Source organism: Lithobates pipiens, unplaced genomic scaffold (genome assembly GCF_037356315.1).
Source record: "Lithobates pipiens isolate NorthernLeopardFrog02 unplaced genomic scaffold, aLitPip1_a1.2 Scaffold_18, whole genome shotgun sequence".
NCBI lineage: Eukaryota > Metazoa > Chordata > Amphibia > Anura > Ranidae > Lithobates > Lithobates pipiens.
Genome location: NW_027507758.1, coordinates 400,405,602 through 400,428,518, shown reverse-complemented (window position 1 = coordinate 400,428,518; position 22,917 = coordinate 400,405,602). Strand labels below are relative to the sequence as shown.

Here is a 22,917-nt window from a genome sequence, read left to right as displayed (position 1 = left end):
CAGACTCGCCGATCACAGAGCGCGCCGCGCGCGCCCCTCAGGGGGCGCGCAGGCCGCTCGTGCACGGGACGACGTCAATAGACGTCGTCCCGGCAAAGGAGATCCGCGCTGTAGCCGTCATTCGGCTACAGCGCGGGTCTCAAGTGGTTAACAGATTATTACACTAGTCAAGCAAGTCTGGTTCTAAAGCCATAACATTACTTTAACACATTCCCTGCATTAAAGGGGTTGTGAAGCTTCGTTTTTTATTTTCGAAATAGGTTCCTTTAAGCTAGTGCATTGTTGTTGGTTCACTTACCTTTTCCTTCGATTTCCTTTCTAAATGTTTTTTTCTTTGTCTGAATTTCTCACTTTCAGTTTCTCCTCAGTAAACTTCACACCATCATCTGATCGGTGTTTAGTCAGCCGGAACAGCTTACTGAACAGCTTAGTGAGGAGGAACAGGAAGTGAGAAATTCAGACAAAGAAAACAAAGAAAAAAACATTTAGAAGGGAAATCGAAGGAAAAGGTAAGTGAACCAACAATGCACTAGCTTAAAGGAACCTATTTAGAAAATAAAAAACAAACCTTTACAACCCCTTTAAGGTAACAAACCTTTTACACCTTGCTTTTCTCCTCCAACTCCTTAAAGTGGTTGTAAAGGCAGAAGGTTTTTATCTTAATGCATTCTATGCCGTAAAATAAAAAGCCTTCTGTATGCAGCAGCCTCCCTCAACCCCAATAATACTTACCTGCGTGCCATCTTGATCCAGCGATATTGCAAGAGTGTCTCTACTGTCCAGGACTCTCCTCCTCATTGGCTGAGACAGCAGTGTGGCGCCATTGTTTCCTGCTGCTGTCAAAGTCAGTCAGCCAATGAGGAGAGAAGGGGGGCGGGGTGCACTCCATGTCTGAATAGAGTCCCCAGCTGATCCAGTACTGTGCACAATTGGATCTCTTCTCTCCTCTATTTCTGCTGCTGTCAATTAAATGTTGTGAGCAGATGTGCGTACTCGGCTTCCGGGGGTTATACCGGGATGATGCCCGCACCTGCAGGCATCATCCTGGTACCATTTTTTACAGCAGGCGATTGGCTTTCCAGCCATAACAACCGAAGCGGCTAAAAGCCCTCCCGCCGCTGTTACCGGTGCTCCCGCTCAATCGAGAGCACCGATTCACGATGCGATGCCTCCGGCTGCTGGGGAGGAACTGAAACGAAGCCGTAATCGGCTTTGTTCCAGTATCCTAATAGTAAACACGAAATCGACGTCATGACGTCACTTTCTGTTTACTCGGCTGCCAATGGCGCCGGTTTTAAAAAAATATACGGTATTCAGAATCGCCGTTTTCGCTGATCTGAATACATTGAAGTGTAAAGGAGGGATTGGGGGTCTTTTAGAGTACCTGTCACCACCTATTACTGTCACAAGGGGTGTTTACATTCCTTGTGACAGCAATAACAGTGATCAATTTTTATTTATTTTTTTAAACAATTTATTAATTTTCAAATAAATTTTAAAAAATTTTTTTAAAGCACCCGCCGTCCCCTCGAGCTTGAGAAGCAAAGAAAATGCATATGGAAGTTGCGCCCGCATATGTAAACGGTGTTCAAATCACACATGTGAGGTATCGCCGCGATCGTCAAAGCGAGCGCAATAATTCTAGCACTAGACCTCCTCTGGAACGCTAACCTGGTAACCGTAAAAAAAATGTAAAGCATTGCCTATTGAGATTTTTAGGTACCGTACTTTGTCGTCGATCCACGAGTGCGTGCAATTATAAAGTGTGACATGTTTGGTATCTATTTACTCGGCGTAGCATTATCTTTCACATTATGCCAAAAAATTGGGCTAATTTTACTGTTTCTTTTTTTTTTAATTCATGAAAGTGTCCCTTTTCCCAAAAAGTTGCGTTTAAAACACCGCTGCGCAAATACCGTGTGACATAAAATATTGCAACAATCGCTATTTTATTCTCTAGAGTCTCTGCTAAAAAACATATATATAATGTTTGGGGGTTCCAAGTAGTTTTCTAGCAAACATATGGATTGTAACTTGTAAACACCATATGCCAAAAATAGGCTTAGTCATGAAAGGGTTACGGTAAAAACTGTTAGTAGGTTTTTACATTGCAGCTCTTTTAATCTTAAAAATGTGTACCTTTAAGCAATAGAATTCCTACCATATCTTCCACTGTAAAAATATGAACCAAATGTTTTACTTCCTGCCTGTAAAGTAATCTGTGAGTTACTTTTTACTGACTCTAAACTTCAGTTTTTGTTTATTTAAGTAAATAGGCTAGGAACTAGGGCTAGGTCCTCCTTTCTTTTGTACCCTGATTTGTCTTGGATTGGCTTTGGCTTTTTTCATGTTTGTCTGTCTGTATTGGCTATGTCTTATGTTTCTTCTGCTACTATGTGTATACATATTCTCCTAGTTACGAATGCTCCTATCCCTCTGCTGTGTACTGTCATTCAATAGCTGTTTGTCTGCCTAACAAGGTAACTGCAGGTTACAGTGGCACAACTTCCACCCATACATTCCAACAGCTCTGCCCTGGGGTTTTTATTTTCTTATTTGTCTACTCTTGACCCTGGAGCTGCTGTCCATTGTGTTACTGCTGTTTTACTTTACAGAACTATAAATTTACTTTCTGTACCACATAGTGCACCAACATAATTGGAATGGAATTTGAATTAAAAAAAATCCTGAAAACATTTTTTTTTCTTTTTACGAAAATGACCAAAAGACATGGTAGTGTACCTCATATCCAGTAATGGCTATTTGATGCATAGAATCATTGACTGATTTGATAATATCTAACACAGTTGCAAGAGCTTCCTCTAATTCTGCTGTGCCTTCTGAATTTTTGCTGCACTTCAGCATTTCCTAGAAAGAAAGAAGAATTCCCTTTAGAAAAAATTAACAATTTAACCTGCACAATATAACTAGGGCAGACCATCTTATCACCTAGCATGGTAAGTAATTCCATCATAGGAGGCCTAATGCTTATCTAAATTCAAGGACATCCATTTTATATATTGCAACGTGGGGTTACATTTTTTTTTCCAGATTTTTTTTTCTTCATTTTCACAAACCTTCTCTCCTGTGGTGACAACAAACAATTACCATACTGTATCTGCAGCATGGAGGAGCAGCCTTATCAACAAGGGCCTACAGAACATCACCCCTCTTTTCTTCTGTAAAGCACAAGGGGTGGGGATTTGTACAACACAGATACACTTGGGAGAAATAATTTATAGGAATGTAACCCTGGAAGAAAGCATAGGAAATTGTCAGGCAGGATCAACAGGTATTTTTTTTTTTAAATAAACAGACCAAAAGGGATCAAGTAAGAGCTGTTTATTGTCAGGGTTTACATAAACTTGAAACCCTTTTGCTGCCCTGCAGTGCCTCATTTTTTGTTCCTCTGATCTCCAAAACATTTTTGCTATTTTTCATATGCATTTTAAAGACTGGTAAGTTTTTTATACTTGTTATACTGTAGATTTCCTGAAACCTATGGAATTAAAAATATGGTACTGTTTAATTTATTCCATGATAGTTGTGCAAATAATAATTATAATTATGAAAAACACTAAAATATTATTATTATTTCATTATAATCCCAAAAAAATCCTACATAATCATTTATTTACTGAATTCATTTTTATAACAAATATATGTGAATTTAGAAGTGTAAATTTTTTGGAAACAATGAAAATTTAAGCTATGGAAAGCTGTAATTAAAAGTTACGTTAACATTTTTAAAGAAAATAGCCTTTCCAGGAAAGGGGCTGATGCTTATCCTTGTCGCCAGCTATCATGGTGTTAGTCCAGATCGCCCGAACGGCCTCCGTTAGTTGGTAAAGCACGGCCGTTCGGGCGACATAAAGGTGTGAAGCGTTTCCGAGTATTCGCGCTATTGATGGGAATAATAGCGGCACTCCTTTTTCAAGCCCATGCACTATTATTCAAATCAATATCGCAAATACTCGGAAACGCATTGCACTTTTATAACGTCAATTTGGGCTAACATGAGGAAAGGTTGAAATTTCTAAAAAAAATGTATTGCTGTTTTTTTTTCCTACTAGGTAGATTTCTCTTCACTTTTTGTCCCAGTAGAGAAATCCCACCACTGAAAGCTGCCATCAAAAAAAGAGCTTAGGGTAAATCTAAAAGGAACACCTGTCCAAGCAGCGTAGGCCTTTGGGACAGGAAGTGACGGGAAATCTCAGTAGGGGGCAGCAGTAACAACTCTACAGAAGGTGGAAGCATTGTTCTGCTTTTTTCAAACTGAAAATTTTTCTCTGGATTTTAACATGAATTAATATGGGTTTTATTAAGGCAGTGTGCAAAGTGCAGTAACCATAACAACCAATAATCTTTATCTTTTCTGAGAGATAATTTGTATTCAATTCTAATTGTTTTTCAGAAGCAATGCTACAGACATCGCAAAGAGCATTAATAGGCACTTTACAGGCCATAGCATTTTTCCATTGTCTTAGTATATAAGCCAAATAACATTTTCAAAAATTGGCATAAAATGTTAAGTAAACGTATAAAGTATTACCTTCAAAAGCAGCTGATACTTTGTAATTCTCTGGACTGGTTTCAAAAGATAGGCATCCAAAGAAAGTTTGTGATCCAATTTTCGTTGACATTCCTTTATAAAAATGAGATCAGGTTAAAATGTAATCATAAATTAGTCATTAGATAGTGAATTTTGCAAAATAAATGGATAATTTTCTTTTATTCAAATATTTTAAACGCCCCTACACAAACACTTTTAAGTGTAGAACTGTATACGTGTATATATATATATATATATATATATATATATATATATATATATATATATATGAAACAAAGTTGCTTAAAAGAGAGAGTTTTTTTTTTTTTCCAAATCATACTTACCTAGGTGGACGCAGCATCGGTTCAACACTGAGAACCGAGCGATCGCACACCATTGATCGCTCGGTTCTCAGGGCTCCCTGAGAAAAGAGCTTATTACTGTCAGTCCCTGGCTCTCTACTCTCCTCAGTCACTGGAGTCTTGGGCTGTGGAGGCAGCAGCTGGCATAGGCTCTCAGAGGCTCGGGTGACGGTCCAGGCTTGTGAGCGGATCCCAACTTCCTTGTCACGATCTTGCCCGAGCCTTGATTGGTTCTGAGACATCAGGCAACAGTGGACTTCAGCCCGTTGCCTGCTGAAAATAGGTCACAGATGTGCAGAATGAACTGCACTTCTGCGATCCATAGGAGAAGTACAGCCAAACGAGCTTTGGCTGTACTTCTCCTTTAAAACAGTTTTGAGTCTGTAAGAAACTAAGATAGGTGATTGTTTTTTCTAACAATACGTCATATCAATTTCCACAAAATGTGCTATTAATTTTAAAAGTTTGAGCCCTTGTACACACGGTCGGACATTCCGACCACAAAATCTGTTGGATTTTTTCTGACGGATTTTGTCCGTAACTGGTGTTGCATACACACGGTCGGACAAAGTTGTCGGAAAATCCGATTGTTCGTAACGTGCTGACGTAATTTAGTTACGACGGGACTACATTCAGGCTAGTAGCCAATAGCTTTGGTCTGGAAATTTGATCTGAGCATGCATGGCACTTTGTCTGATCGGAATTCTCTACAAATGATCGGACAAAGTCCGATCGGATCATGTTGTCGGAAAATTATTATATCCAGCTCTCAAACTTTGTTGGTCGGATATTCCGACGGAAAAAGTCAGATGAAGCCCACACACGGTCGGATTATCCAACAGCACAGTCCGATCGGACATTTTCCATCGGAACGTCTGACCGTGTGTACAAGGGCTTAAACTGACTATGTGTGATAAGGGACTTCATGACTGGATATAAAATGTATATATTGCCTGGTTTGTCCTGACACCCATATAGTTTTTTGTATAGGTTAAACACAATATGACCAAAACTGTAAAACATTTGTTTAACTTTCCCAAAATAATTTCTGCAAGACTAGTAAATCTGTTTAAAAATAACTTAAATAACATTCACAAGCTTTAACTCTATTCTCACCACAAGGCCAAACTGCAGTCAGGATCTTCAATTATTTACTGTCAGGCCAATCAGAAGCATTCAGGGGTGCATGGAGTTATGTCTGTCAACAGTCAATTAAAGTGTATCTATACCCTTGACCTTTTTTCTTAAATGTTCTAGTAACTTGGGAAAAGGTTAGAATCCTTGCCATGTTTTTATTTTGTAAGAGAGATAGAATGAAATAAAGTACAATAATGGTAAAACGTAATGTGGTTACGTATAAAAGGGAGTTTGGGACTTTAAATGAAGCACTTGGATAGTGGAGGTAAATTTTAACCATGTTTAGATGTTTATTGGTTGTTCAGTAGAAAACCATAAAAAAAACAAAAACAAATTAATAATATGTGTAGGTATCAATACAGTAAAAACATGATATATAGTATCCACATATAACAACACATGATAATAGTAAATAAAATAATTGAGTAGTATGGCATGGTAGTGCCCATGACAGCAAGCCCGACATCGACAAGTATACCCACATGGTAAGTATGCATCCACTAGATATAAAACAAAAATTGATATATAGTATAAAAAGTCAATTCATAATGAAATGGATATGGTTCCGTATAAAATGTAACTGGGACATCAAATCAGAAGCTCGACGCGTTTCGTGGGTGTCTCCCCACTCATCAGGAGCTGATGTAACCAAAAAGTTCCAGTCCGGACGGCAAGTGCAGCGTGCAGCAGTGGGCGCAGGGTGGGCCAGGAGCATGATCCCCCCACGGGAACTGAGGCGACATAGGAGTGGATGCGATATCAGGCAAGGCAAAGAAATGCAGCAGCATAAGAAAGTGTACCAAAAATGGGATGTGGTTAATTTACTAAATACAAAGAGGCTGTTCAATTTACAAGGAAATCTCCACTTTACAATAGATTTTTACCTTAGATTAGTGAATGTGGAAAAAAAAATCACTTTGCAAATCATGAGCACAGAAAAAAAAAACGGTATTTTCTTATTCATTAGCCTAAGGCAAAATACCTTTGCAAAGTAAACAGCTTATTTGCTTTCAGTAATTCAACCCACAATTTTTTGCTGTCTAAAGAAAATGTTTCAAGATGCAATTAATTCATTTGTGCAATAAAATTACATTTTAAAATGCATTTTATCACACTGAACGATTGTATCTTGAAGAGATTTGTTTGCATGCAATACAAAGGATTACAAATATTGCTATGTGGTTTATATACTGTATAGGAGCATGTTTGATGTAAAAAACACAGCGCAGAGGCTCTTACCGGGTGTAGAAGAAACAACATAATTCGTATTTTAAGATGAAACAGAATTTGACTCGTGAAATATGTCATATTGCACAGATGTATACAAATGATAAAAGGGTCAACACATGAATGGTTTATCCTCTCTTTTTACAACCTGCACTTCTACTAGTTGTGGTAGTTTAAAGGAGAAGTCCAGGTTGAGCTTCTCCTATGGGTCACAGGAGTGCAATTCGTATTGCGCTCCAATGACCCGTTTTCAGCAGAGATCGGTCAGAAGTCTGATCTCTGCTGACATCACAGGAATCAGTCCAGGCATTGACACGGCCACCTCGCCCCTCCACAGCTCAGCGGTCCAGTGGGCATACGTCTCTTTTAACTTAATTAAGACGTACTGTCTCTTGTTTGGAATGGACCAGGAGACTATGTTTATTATTTGATTTGCATTCATTTTATAGGCAGAATTTTAAATGAATTTCAATTCATCAGTTTCGTTGCTATGGGGGTACGGGGGTGCAGACCGTACCTGGGTGACACCCGCTGATGGGATGACACAGTGCCAGGCTGTGGCCTACTGGGAGCCCCCCCCCCCAAGATGACAGGCTGCAACAACCACACCCTCCACTCCCCAGCTGACAAGCTGCAAACCCCTCACCCCCCCCAAGATGACAGGCTGCAACAACCACATCCTCCACTCCCCAGCTGACAAGCTGCAAACCCCTTACCCCCCCCCCCCCCCCCAGGTGATAAGCTGCAGCCCCCCTGGGTGACAGGCTGAAACCACCAAACAAATAACCACAAACAGCCCTTTTGTGCACCCACCAACCCCCCTTCCCCAGTTCGTGGAGGGGTTCACTTCTGAGTAGCTGGAGGTTGGGGACCACTGTTCTACTGCCTGTCCTGCTGTCACTCTGCAGTGGCAGGACAAAGTGCTGTAGCAGGCTAACCCGGGGGGGTGTGACACCATGATTTACCACAGCAGGTGACACCAACCCTAGTGATGCCACTGATTAAGATTATGTTTCATTAGTATTGTACATGGAACTTATATCCTTATTTAGTGCTATATATCCTACAGTCCGTTTTTTATGGTTTCCAGCACAGTTTAGTTGATACATAATTTCTAAGTACAATAAATAGGAGAGTTCCTTTTACTGCTATTGCCTACATTTCTATTGCTGTCCATTTCTATTGCTGTTTGTATCCCTAATTGGGAGATTTAATATGTACAAAAGTGGAAGTGGGGCTGTATTTAGACAGTACACTTAAAGGCACCTTTAATCTTTCAATAATAACCCCTACTGAAATCCAATAACACCATCCTTATTTTAATTTATTGACCTTGGATAATCCTACAGTGTATACCTTGACCTTTTGTCCATTTTCTATTCAAATGAGAACAATTAGTCATATTTAACCAACAACCTGTTATTCTGGCTTTACAACATCTGAGTTTAGGCCTAGCGTCATAGCAAATAAATGTTACCATGACTAAAATGGTATTGAAGAAAGGAGCCACAACTCTTTACAAAATTCTTCCCTAGCATTTCTAAAACTGCACATACCTTGATAGGCTATGCTGACCAGTCTATAACAGGTATACAGTAAGCATCCATACTGATGGCCACATCTGATCTGTATGTTAGACACCCATGTCAAATTTTCAGGCCACATAAAACTGTTTTGTGAGAGCCACATATACCTACTGATGCAGTCCTCATATGGTCAATTTTTCCCATGCAAATACCTGAACCACAAAATCTGGAACAGCTCATGTTGTATTTAAGTGGAATGGTGGAATGTTGTATATGAGTGTATCTTTACTTTACAACAGCTTCAGCTTCTTTAATGTTTTGTGAAAGCCACATATACCTACTGATGCAGTCCTCATATGCTCAATTTTTCCCATGCAAATATCTGAGCCACAAAATCTGGAATGGCTCATGTTGTATTTAAGTGGAATGGTGGAATGTTGTATATAAGTGTATCTTTACTTTACAGCAGCTTAAGCTTCTTTAATGACAAGTAGATGATAATAATAATACAATAATACAGTATATTCTCCCATTATTTACTCTGCAAAATCCATACTTTCATATTTTATAGCAGTTTTAAAAAAGTTTAAACAGAAATTATTTAGGTAGTTTCTAATACCACAGATGGATAACTTTGTAAATGTAACCTATTAAACTGGAAATATAGCCAATATATATATATATATATATATATTGTAAGTAAGTGCTACAACTTTTTGTCAGGTGTTAATTACTTTCTTTGTTTCGTGCTAGCATAATATCCCATACTTTTATTTTCTGATGAAAGAAAGTGAAAGGAATCTTCCCTATGGGACACAGAAAGTCATACACATCCTACCAGAGATTATAACCTTTCCCCACACATCTAAAAAAAAGAGAGCTTACCTTTCCCTGTCCTGGTCACCAGAAAGGTAATGAGAGAAAATCTCCTTAACCACCTTCAGACCGGACCATTTTGCTGGTAAATGACCAGAGGTCTTTTTACAATTTGGCACTGCGCTGCTTTAACTGGTAATTGCGCGGTCATGCAATGTTGTACCCAAACAAAATTTGCGTCCTTTTCTTCCCACAAATAGAGCTTTCTTTTGATGGTATTTGATTGCCTCTGCGATTTTTATTTTTTGCGATATAAACGTAAAAAGACCGCAAATTTTGAAAAAAAATGATATTTTCTACTTTTTGTTGTTAGAAAAATCCAATAAACTCAATTTTAGTCATACATTTAGGCCAAAATGTATTCAGCCACATGTCTTTGGTTAAAAAAAAAGTCAATAATTGTATATTTATTGGTTTGCGCAAAAGTTGTCACATCTACAAACTAAGGTACGTTTTCTGGAATTTACGCAGCTTTTAGTTTACGACTGCCTATCTTATTTCTTGAGGTGCTAAAATGGCAGGGCAGTACAAAACCCCCCCAAATGACCCCATTTTGGAAAGTAGACACCCTAAGGAAATTGATAAGTGGCATGTTGAGCCCATTGAATATTTTATTTTTTTGCCTCAAGCGATTGAATAATGACAAAAACATTTTTTTTTTTTTTTTTTTTACACAAAGTTGTCACTAAATGATATATTGCTCACACATGCTATAGGCATATGTGAAATGACACCCCAAAATAAATTCTGCTGCTTCTCCTGAGTACGGGGATACCACATATGTGGGACTTTTTGGGAGCCTAGCCGCGTACGGGGCCCCGAAAACCAAGCACCGCCTTCAGGCTTTCTAAGGGCGTAAATTTTTGATTTCACTTCTCACTACCTATTACAGTTTTGAAGGCCATAAAATGCCAAGATGGCACAAAACCCCCACAAATGACCCCATTTTAGAAAGTAGACACCCCAAGCTATTTGCTGAGAGGCATTTTGAGTCCATGGAATATTTTATATTTTGCCACAAGTTGCGGGAAAATTACAAACTTTAATTTTTTTTTATTTTTTTTTCACAAAGTTGTCACTAAATGATATATTGCTCACACATGCTATGGGCATATGTGAAATGACACCCCAAAATAAATTCTGCTGCTTCTCCTGAGTACGGGGATACCACATATGTGGGACTTTTTGGGAGCCTAGCCACGTACGGGGCCCCGAAAACCAAGAACCGCCTTCAGGTTTTCTAAGGGAGTAAATATTTGACTTCACTCCTCACTACCTATTACAGTTTTGAAGGCCATAAAATGCCAAGATGGCACAAAACCCCCACAAATGACCCCATTTTAGAAAGTAGACACCCCAAGCTATTTGCTGAGAGGCATGTTGAGTCCATGGAATATTTTATATTTTGCCACAAGTTGCGGGAAAATTACAAACTTTTTTTTTTTTCACAAAGTTGTCACTAAATGATATATTGCTCACGCATGCCATGGGCATATGTGAAATGACACCCCAAAATAAATTCTGCTGCTTCTCCTGAGTACGGGGATACCACATATGTGGGACTTTTTGGGAGCCTAGCCGCGTACGGGGCCCCGAAAACCAAGCACCGCCTTCAGGCTTTCTAAGGGCGTTACAGTTTTGAAGGCCATAAAATGTCAAGATGGCACAACCCCCCCCCCAAATGACCCCATTTTGGAAAGTAGACACCCCTAAATTTAGGGGTACACTAGTGAGACTAGGTAATAAGTGGCGGGTGCCCTGAAACTATGAAAAAAAAAAAAGAAAAAAATAACTAACCAACCAGCGTCACCTGTAACAGTTATATGGTGATCACTGGTGAAAAGGTTAACTAGGGGGCAATCAGGGGGCTTTATGCGGTAGTATATGGGGGTCCCTGGCGCTATAAAAAGCTGCGGCGAACCTAAATACCTACCTGCCTAACTAGCGTCACCTGTGACACTAATACAGTGATCAGAAAAACGATCGCTTATTAGGCTGGGTTCACACTGGAGCGATGTGGGAACGCCACGAATGCGCGGCGGGTTCCCGCATCACATGCCTCCCGGCGGCAGTTCACACTGCCCTATGCGAACTGCTGGGAGTGTCAGTGAAATGTTAATGACACCCCCAGATCAGTTCGCATATCGCAGTGCGATCTGCAAACTCGGATCGCATGGTGTGAACACCCATGCGATCCGATTCTGCTGCGGACCAAAAAAAGGGTCCCGTGCGAGTTTGCGGCGGGTGCGACACGAATTCAGCCATACTATCTGTATGGCTGAACTCGAATCGCACAGAGATCGGATGTGATTTGCACTGCAGTGCGGTGCGAATCACATCCGTTCTCATAAACCGCTGCAATGTGAACCCAGCCTTAGTGACACTGGCGACGGGGGGTGATCACGGGGTTAAACCTTTATTGGGGGGGTTAGGGGGGCACATTAGAACTAAAGGGGGCTAACCCTAACTGCCCTAACAGTTATTACAGTCACAAATGACACCCGCCGGGTGATCAGGGGGTTAAACCTTTATTAGGTAATAAATGGCGGGTGCCCTGAAACTATAAAAAAATAACTAACCAACCAGCGTCACCTGTAACAGTTATATGGTGATCACTGGTGAAAGGGTTAACTAGGGGGAAATCAGGGGGCTTTATGCGGTAGTATATGGGGGTCCCTGGCGCTATAAAAAGCTGCGGCGAACCTAAATACCTACCTGCCTAACTAGCGTCACCTGTGACACTAATACAGCGATCAGAAAAATGATCGCTTATTAGGCTGGGTTCACACTGGAGCGATGCGGGAACGCCATGAATCCGCGGCGGGTTCCCGCATCGCATGCCTCCCGGCGGCAGTTCACACTGCCCTATGCGAACTGCTGGGAGTGTCAGTGAAATGTTAATGACACCCCCAGATCAGTTCGCATATCGCAGTGCGATCTGCAAACTCGGATCGCATGGTGTGAACACCCATGCGATCCGATTCTGCTGCGGGCCAAAAAAAGGGTCTCGTGCGAATTTGCGGCGGGTGCGACACGAATTCAGCCATAATATCTGTATGGCTGAACTCGAATCGCACAGAGATCGGATGTGATTTGCACTGCAGTGCGGTGCGAATCACATTCGTTCTCATAAACCGCTGCAATGTGAACCCAGCCTTAGTGACACTGGCGAGGGGGGGTGATCACGGGGTTAAACCTTTATTGGGGGGGTTAGGGGGGCACATTAGAACTAAAGGGGGCTAACCCTAACTGCCCTAACAGTTATTACAGTCACAAATGACACCAATGCAAAAAAAAAAAAAAAAAGCAATTGGTGTCACTGTGACTGGGGGGGCAGGGGTAATTGGGGGGTGATCGGGGGGTAAAGGGGGGGTGTGAGTGTGCCTGGCATGTTCTACTGTGTAGTGTAGTGCTTGTGCAACTCACCGATGCTCTCTCCTCGGTGCCGGAACGAAAAATACCGACACGGAGGAGAGAATACATCACTTCCTCTCCTGTGTTTACATTACAGGAGAGGAAGTGATGTCACGGGACATTTTCATTCGTCGGGAGCGATCGCGAGGGGGTGGCCATGAATGAATGGCCGTCCCCTCGTCCGGGATCGCTCCCGAACGAATACCGACCGCCGCAGGCACCGGGGCGGGGGCCCGATCGGGCCCCCGACCCGCGGGCAGGCAAGGACGTACATGTAAGCCCTTATGCCTGCCCGTGCCATTCTGTCGACGTACATCGTCGTGCGGCGGTCGGCAAGTGGTTAATGAGGATGCTAGCTAGGGTCTAGCCATTTTATGTTCTAAACAAAACTTAACTTTTAGTCATTTTGAAGCTGGACAGGCTACTTAAGTGTAATTAGCTGACTTCATAAGCAGTGTCATGTCATGGGGCCTCAAGGTGGGAGGGGAGCCCCATTAGAGAGCTGGCATAGCATATTAAACCTAGAAAATCTGTGTGCAAATGTGAAGTAAACACAAATCTAGTACTGCAACACAAAGATTTGGAGAGTGTATTGCTGACACCAACGTTGCACCCTCGTAAAATTTCCAGTCAAGGATTGCTGACCATGGACATAAAGGAGTTTTCAGGATTGTCATTGTTGCAAGTCACAGAATCCCTTTTGCAAGCTTTGCAATGAGGAGAATTTGTTAAGCTGTCTAATTTTTTGCCCTCAGAGATTCTAGTCATCATAGCCAGCAATGAAATTAACCTATGCGCCTAACACAGTCCTTCTCAGGCTGTAAATAATCCCAGAGAGTCTCCCCTGATTAAAAAAAAATATAATTCACATAAGGCTTTTTAGTTTTGCAAAAGCTAGAGACATGTATTATGATTATAGAGTAATTGTATGCAGGAGCACTAACAAATACTGTATATACAGTGAGGGAAAAAAGTATTTGATAACCTGCTGATTTTGTACGTTTGCCCAAAGAAATGATCAGTCTATAATTTTAATGGTAGGTTTATTTTAACAGCGAGAGACAGAATAAAAACAAAAATATCCAAAAAAACGCATTTCCAAAAAGTTATACATTAATTTGCATTTTAATGAGTGAAATAAGTATTTGACCCCTTCGCAAAACATGACTTAGTACTTGGTGGCAAAACCCTTGTTGGCAATCACAGAGGTCAGACATTTCTTGTAGTTGGTCACCGGGTTTGCACACATCACAGGAGGGATTTTGTCCCATTCCTCTTTGCAGATCCTCTCCAAGTCATTAAAGGAATAGTTCACATTTACCACAAAACTGCCTATGCAGATAAGTTGCATCTGTAGAAAAAAAAAACCTGTGTAGCTCTGACTAAAGTTGAATAAAACCCTTGCTATAGGAGTAGGCCATTTACATACCTTACGAGGCCTGATTGGAATACTCCCAGGACATTGCTAAGTGAGTCATTACTGCTCACCTGCACCATCACAGAAGTGAGCTCCCAAATGCTGAGCTTAGAGCTACTGCATAATGGGAGAGAAAGAGTATGTGAAGGGGTTTGAATCAGAGAAAGAGCTTGCTCCTGTGATAGTAGAGGTAAGCATTGATGACAAGGCCTTGCTTAGCAATGTCCTGGGAGTACTTAGCAACGTCCTGGGAGTATTCCAGTCAGGCTTCATATGGTATGTATCCTATAGCAAAGATATTATTCATCTTTAGTGAGAGCTGCACAGTTTCTTATAATCTATAAACATTGCTTACCTGCATAGGCAGGTTTTTTGTAAAGGTGAACTATCCTTTATGACCCCTTTCAAACTGGGGAGCTTTTCAGGTGTTTTTCAGGAGCTTTAGCGTTAAAAAAAAAAGCGCCCTTTAAAGCGCTTGAAAGAAGCCGCAACTGCAATCTCAATGTAAAAGCCAGAGTGCTTTCACACTGAGATCCCTTTGACACTGGGGCATTTTTCAGATGCTTTAGCGTTAAAAAAAGCACCTGAAAGAACCCACAACTGCAATCCCTATGTAAAAGCCCGAGTGCTTTCACACTGAGGCGCTGCGCTGGCAGAGCGTCAAAAAAAAGTCCTGCAAGCAGCTTCTTTGCAGCGCTTTTGGAGTGGTGAATACACCACTCCTAAAGCACCCCTTCCCATTGAAATCAATGGGAAGCACCTGAAAAACGCCTGAAAAGCGCCTGAAAAACGCTTTTGGCAGCAATGTTTTGTGGGCGCTTTTAACCCTTTATTTGGCCACTAGCAGGGGTTAAAAGCGCCCCAATAGCCCTCAAACGCTGGTAAAGCGCTGCTAATTTAAGTGGCGCTTTACGAGCGTTTTTCAGGTGCTGACACTGTGAAAGGGCTCTTAAAGCACTTGGGCTTTCAAATTGGGATTGCAGATGAGGCTTCTTTCAAGCGCTTTACAGGCGCTTTTTTTAATGCTAAAGCACTTGAAAAACACCTGAAAAACGCCCCAGTGTGAAATGGGTCTTAAGGTTTTGAGGCAGATGTTTGGTAACTCGAACTTTTAGCTCCCTCCACATATGTTTTATGAGATTAAGGTCTGAAGACTGGCTAGGCCACTCTAGGACCTTCATGTCATTCTTCTTGAACCACTCCTTTGTTGCCGTGGATGTGTGTTTTGGGTCATTATCATGCTGGAATACCCATCCACGACCCATGTTCAATGTCCTGGCTGAGGGAATGAGGTTCACACCCAAGATTTGACAGTACATGGCCCCGTCCATCGGCCCCTTGATGCGGTGAAGTTGTCCTGTCCCATTAGCAGAAAAACACCCCCCAACGCATAATGTTTCCACCTCCATGTTTGACAGTGGGGATGGTGTTCTTGGGGTCAAAGGGAGCATTCCTCTTCCTCCAAACACAGTGAGTTGAGTTGACGCCAAAGAGCTAAATTTTGGTCTCATCTGACCACAACAAATTCACCTAGTTCTCCTCTGAATCATTCAGATGTTCATTAGTAAATTTCAGACGGGCCTGTACATGTGCTTTCTTGAGCAGGGGGACCTTGCGGGCGCTGCAGGATTTCAGTCCTTCACAGCGTAGTGTGTTACCAATTGTTTTCTTGGTGACTATGGTCCCAGCTGCCTTAAGATCATTGACAAGATTCTCCCGTGTAGTTCTGGGCTGATTCCTGATGTCCCTGACATCCTTGGACAGCTCTTTGGTCTTGGACATGATGGAGAGATTGGAATCTGATTGATTGCTTCTGTGGACAGGTGTCATTTATACAGGTAACAAGCTGAGATTAGGAGCACTCCCTTTAAGAGAGTGCTCCTAATCTCAGCTCATTAACTGTAAAGAAGATACCTGGGAGACAGAAATCTTGCTCATTGATAGGGGATCAAATACTGATTTCACTCATTAAAATGCAAATCAATTTATAACTTTTTCAAAATGTGTTTTTCTTGATATTGTTGTTGTTATTATGTCTCTCACTGTTAAAATAAACCTACTATTAAAATTATAGACTGATCATTTCTTTGTCAGCGGGCATACTTCATGTAAGATTGATGGCAGTATTGTCAAAGCCGACACTGCCAGGGGCCATGTGGGTCCACCTTAAAGTTTGCTAAGGGGCCCCATGACCTGTAGTTACTCCTCTGATCCTAAGCCAGATATTAATTTTAAAGCCTCATCTGACTGTAGGTCAATTGGGGTCATGCTATATTTGTTTTCTACATAGATTATTTCTTCTAGTGTTTTTTTGGCACATATTGTCACGTCAACACCAAAGGCCTCTGTCATAAATCAGTTCTGCTATATGGGTCAGGCATTATTAGCACATAAAGTGCTCACTTAAAGTGGAATTTTAGACAGAAAATTCAAAAGTCCTGCTAGATCACTTCAGACTGACCCCTTTAGCATGTATATCTATGAAAATTTTTAAAAATAAGTGCTTATACTGTTTAAAATAAAGTAATACATTGCCTCACCCAGTTCTGCACATGCTCAGATGCTCTCTGTTTTTAAGCAATGTTACAACTTTGCAGAGGCCAATCTGCTGACAGCCTAAAGATTTACTGCTGCTTAGAGGCTCTGGGCTATAGCAAAATGGCAGCCTTCAGCAATAAGGAACAGTTGCAGTGCTGAAGGCAACTTACAGCACATACTAATTTTATTAGCATAATTATTAATGTGGAATGCATGTTCCTTGCTAAAGATAATAATTTTTATCAAGTTGTTTTGGGTAAAGTTCCCCTTTATATGATTACATTGTTCAATTTAAATTATTTTAAATTGCATATATATTTTAATGCAGAGTGTATTTTCTACATGACTGCCACTTACCTGAAAAAAAATGCTTTCAGCGCATTGCCTCCAAAGGGCTTCTGATCTTGGTTTATTTTGGCAGTACTTTTCATAAATTTGAAGGTCTTCCTTCTACACGAAGAAAGATGTGTTACACATTAATAACATTTAGATGGTATATTTCAGATATCTTAGTGTTATATGAAGCATGATATCACATATTCATTAGAATGTATATTACAGCAATTACAGTATCATGTAAATGATGTATATCACATAACATATGGCAAATTCTTGTGATAAATTCAATTTTATACCTTAAAATGTGTTATCTCTGCTTAACTGTTGCAAGTTCAGAGTCCTTAAAGTAAAATCGCGATTGTCACAACCTATATTTTTAGTTTACTGTTTAACACCATTATATCTGCCACAATAGGGGGTTCTATTTGTAAATTGGGTATCATTTATTCTTGGCTAGATATAATTTCTTCTGTCCTGCTTTGCATTAGCTTCTCTCCTTGATATACAAATAAGTAAAATGGTAATGTCAAAGTTGGAAATTGTCAAAAATTCAACATAACAGTCATACCCTACTAGAAACTATATGAATTCTATTGTATGATTTTAAATTGGCAAAATATGTCTTCAAAATATGTTTCTCCCTTAAAAGTGCATTGTTGTAATTTAGTCACAACACCACTTTATACTAAAGCAAAGGTTTAGAAAATGATGCAAATGACTTAAAGCATTTGTTACCCCAACATTTTATATTCCTGATATGTGCCTACTGTACCATGTACTTGTATGAGAAAGTATACTGTTCTCGTTGTATTGCTTCCTTTGTGTGAAATTGCTGATGTTCCTGCCAGTCCCTCTGCTTTTCTATGAAAAACTGACCACACTAAACAGGAGAACACACTAAAGTCAGTTTTCTAGCAATGCTGGGAAATCAGTGTACAATCCTCCAATGATCAGACTTGTCCTGACACGCCCCTGCTGTACAGCCATTCACTGGCAAGCTCAGTGTGCTGTTGTTATCACTTATAAAAAAAGAGAAAAAAGGTGTTTATCGTTTTTTTTTTATATCTATACAAAAATTTCTATTTTAAACTGAATGGGTTCTACATAATTTTGGTAAAAAAATCGCAATAAGAGTATATTGATTGGTTTGCGCAAAAGTTATAGCATCTACAAAATAGGAAATAGATTTATGGCATTTTTTTTTTTTTTTTTACCAGCAATCGCTATCTGCGATTTTTAGTGGGACTGCGACATTGCAGCAGACAGATTGGACACTTTTGACACTTTTTTGGGACTACTGACATTTATACAGTGATCAGAACTAAAAATAGCCACTGATTATTGTATAAATGTCATTGGCAGGGAAGGGGTTAACACTAGGGGCGATCAAGGGGTTAAAAGTGTGTCGTAGGAAGTGTTTCTAACTGTGGGGGGATGGGTCTGCCTGGAGCATGAGACCAACCACTGTTCATAACCAGTATGAACAGCAGATCTGTCTCCTCTCCCCTGACAGAACCGAGATCTGTCTGTTTACATTGATAGATGTCTCTCTCCGTTGCAATCGTGGACATTGTGGTGCACGTGCCCCATATACCTCTTAAAGCGCCCACTGTACAGCTACAACAATTCACGCAGGGGAGCCAACCTTCTGCCATATAACGATGGCGGCTGGTCGGCAACTGCTTAAATTAATTGTAAAGTCTTGTTTTAAAAAAATATATAAAATAACAAAGATGTCATACTTACCTCCTCTGTGCACTTGGATTTGCACAGAGCAGCCCAGATATTCCTCTTCTCGGGTCCCTCTTTGCTGCTCCTGGCCCCTCCCTCCTATCAAGTGCCCCCTCAGCCAGCAGCTCACTATGGGGGCACCCAAGACAAGTCACAGCTCTGTGCATCTATTCAAACACAGAGCCCCAACCCAGCCCCGCCCCCTCTCTCCCCTAATTGACAGCAGTGGGAGCCAATGGCTCCGCTGCTGTGTCTTGGCTAATCAGGAGGAGTGTCCTGGATGGCTTAGACACTCATGGTCATCACTGGAGAGAGAATGGGCTCAGGTAAGTAATCTGGGAGTGCTGGGGGGGGGGGGGGGGGCTGCTACACACAAAAAGTTTTTTTTATCTTAATCTTATCTTTATCTTATATTTATCTTAATGCAATAAGATAAAAAAAAAAAAAACATTCTGCCTTTACAACTCTTTTAAATATATTTTGCTGAAAAATAATTATGCGTTTATATCGGGTTCTCTGTGGTAGTCCATTTAGTAGTGGTGTTACATTTTGTGTTTTTGGTCTATATAATTTTGAGTCACTATACTTCAGAATATTAAATAAGTAATTGAATATGTGGAGAGAAATCACTTACTAAAATATCTTAGGAATCACTGAGCACAGCAGATAAGGGTGATGGGGACAGGAAACATCCTATCCCAGAAGTGTTGTAAGGCCATGTTGTAAGATTTTAAATAAATGCTGTCTGGGCGCAAATCTACAGAGCTTTAGTTCAGGAGGCATCAGCTGCTGTTAAGAAATGTAGTTAATTCCTGGCATTTGTATACCATCTAATAGCATTTAAACTCTAATTGTAAATAGCTAACTATAATAGCTAAATGGACTTCATTTCTAGCCCAGCTCACACAGAATGTTGCCTGCACAATGCACACCTGCCAATGAATGCTGGCATTATTTGTTGCAATAGTGTAGTCTAATTCCTGTGCAAAAGTTTTAAATGGATGCTGCTCAACCTTAAAGTATAACTAAAGTCAAAACTTTTTTGTTTTTGTTTTGGATAGAATGGAGAGAGATTTTATTTCTGTCTGTGCCCCCATTTTCCATATTTTGGGTTGTCCCCAGAAAAGTAATAGAAGGGAAATCTTGGGGTTCTTCAAAATATTTCTTTAAAGAGGAAGTAAACCCTGATGGGTTTACTTCCTCTTTGTCTCCCTGCACAGGTAAAGCATAACGAGCTACTATGCATCGCATAGTAGCCCATTATGTGTCACTTACCTGACACAGGAGCAAGCGATGTCACCGCTGTCCCCTGTAGTGACATCGCTGGCTCCTGTGTCAGGTAAGTGACACATAATGGGCTACTATGCGATGCATAGTAGCCCATTATGCTTTACCTGTGCAGGGAGACAAAGAGGAAGTAAACCCATCAGGGGTTATAACCTTGCTCTATACAAAATAAAAAAAAAAGGTTTTGCCTATAGTACTACTTTAAACTAAGGTCATGCATACTAATCAAGCTAGTTACCAGTTTGTGGAAAGACATATCCATACAAATGGTGCAAACAGAAGCAAGCGTAACAGTGGCTAAGGACTAGTAACAGTCCAACGCAATTTGTCTACTAACTGGTGGATTCATTAGGATGGGCTGCACTTCACTTTTTTCTACCCCTTCTCTACCACAATGACATAAACTTGCTACATCGCCGCATCCTACCACCCTCTAAAATGGTTGGGCAGCTTTAGGATCTAAATATATTACAATAGACATATATCTTACCCTTTTCAAAAAACATTTTCCAAGTGAATCTGTATCTTCAGTACAGTTCTCCAGTTCTTTAAGGAAAGTTCTGAAAAAAAAAATTCTGTTTAAAGAAAAGATGTTAACACAGATAAATGCATTTGCCCTGACTCCAGCGAAAATGATTTTAATTAAAATTTTGGATACAGTTACTTTTCTGTCAGTTTTAATTTCTATCAGGGACCCCATTGAGAAGATATGACTGTAAATACGTGCATCTGGGTTGCCTACATACAAAAAAGCAGATTGTGCTACATGTTACATACTGTACCTCCACATAGGCTGGAGGGCCATTCTAGGGCCATTATTCATAGACCTACAGGGGCCTTTAAAGTGTCGCCTTTGGAAAATTTAGGGTAAAAGTATATTGGGCTAAAAATGTACAATCCATTATAAAGAATCTCCTGTATGATACATCATTCTTAATAAAAGGCAAAATAAAAAAAACACAAAAACATGCAACAAAAAAAGCCTCGGAACACAGTTCATATGCTACATGTGAACGAGGGCTTAAGAAGCTGAGGAGTAAATATGTTGTTGAGATTTTCAGAACGGTTTCATTTTAAGAAAAGACTGTTTTGCTAGTCTAATTGAGAAAACATGTTTTTTTGCAGCAAAAGATAATAAATGCTGACTGTTAATTTAGATACAGACAATTGACTTTGAATGATAGCAACAGGTTACAGGACTTTTGTGTACATAAATAGTAACATTGGAAACATTTTAACACCACCACCATAAATGAACTTAGGCAGTTACAGGAAGCACAACATGATTCTGGTAACTTGCTGCAATTATGTTACTTTAATTTATTACAAGCATACTGATATAAAACTAAGATCTTTTTTTATTGAAGCGCATTGGCTGCCTGTGATCAAGGTGTGACAGTCTCTATGTCGAAGAATTTAATAAACTTGAATAAGGCTTTAAAAACAGTATGTGGCTTTGATCCCTCTTCACGAGTTTTGTTAATGAATTCTTTGGACTGTAAGGACTTGTGAGGAGGTGGGCCCGTAGCAAAACATTATTCCTTGTACTACATTAAGATTGTTTGTTGTTGTGGTATTTGTGTTGGCCCATGAAGGGTATAGTATAGTATATATAAAATCAATCAAAGTGAGTCCATCTTTCAATAAAAATAAGATAAATCCAGTCTCTGTGAATAGTGCAATTCATGGTGCTGACTAACTATAGGAGGTCAATGTGTGCTTTTGCAGTGTTTAAAGAGGAGGGCCGGTTAAAAAAATAAATAAATTAAAGTCAGCAGATGCAAACACTGCAGCTGACTTAATAAGCCGACTTACCTGTCCAGGGCGTCCGCGATGTCGGCTGCCCGAGGCCGACCCGTCCCTCGGCTCTCGGGTCCCGGTGCCGCCATTCTTTCTAAGGGAAACAGGCAGTGGAGCCTTGCGGCTTCACTGCCCATTTCCTACTGCGCATGCGCGAGTCGCGCAGAGCTTTGTGAATGGGACGCGCTGTGTTCTGGGACACACAGTTCCCAGAACACAGCGCGACCCATTACCCAGAAGACGCCGCACAGAGGAGAGAAGAAAGAAGATCTCCGCGGAGGAGGAAGAAGCAGATTAGGATGATGTGCCTAGCAACAGGCATTTCTGGTAAGTAAAAAAAAAATCATTTTTTTTCATTTTTTTTTTTTAAAGATTTTTTTCTAATTTTTAATGTATTTTTTTTTTTTTCAGGGTGGCCCTCCACTTTAAGTGGCACTGCCTCCACTGGCTATTCAGTCCCAGTCCGCAGATCTCAGCGTGGTGTTATTCATATAGGACAGGCATGTCCAAAGTCCGGCCCGCGGGCCAATCGCGGCCCGCATTCCGGTTTCGGACGGCCCGTCTGGTCATGTTCCCATATATATCTTTTGTGGCCCCCAACGAATCCCCGATCGCCGGGGGCCACAAAAGATAGATGTGCTGGCTGCCATGGAGGGGGGGGGATGAGTGCCTTGGATACAGGACAGCGTCCTGTGTAAAAGGAAGTCCCGT

The 22,917-nt window shown here is 40.7% G+C and overlaps 1 protein-coding gene across 5 annotated transcripts in view; it reads right to left on the bottom strand.

Annotated features, from left to right (window-relative positions):
- The window catches only part of MCF2L2 (MCF.2 cell line derived transforming sequence-like 2), a 493,994-nt gene that overhangs the window by 128,430 nt on the left and 342,647 nt on the right, over nucleotides 1–22,917 (bottom strand). For all 5 annotated transcript variants that reach the window (XM_077487886.1, XM_077487887.1, XM_077487884.1 and 2 more), the window contains exons 18-21: nucleotides 20,897–20,966; nucleotides 17,407–17,499; nucleotides 4,553–4,645; nucleotides 2,743–2,868 (exon numbers count right to left, since the gene is read on the bottom strand). In XM_077487886.1, coding sequence (XP_077344012.1) covers nucleotides 2,743–2,868; nucleotides 4,553–4,645; nucleotides 17,407–17,499; nucleotides 20,897–20,966 — 382 coding nt within the window. The remainder of the gene's footprint in view (nucleotides 1–2,742; nucleotides 2,869–4,552; nucleotides 4,646–17,406; nucleotides 17,500–20,896; nucleotides 20,967–22,917) is intronic.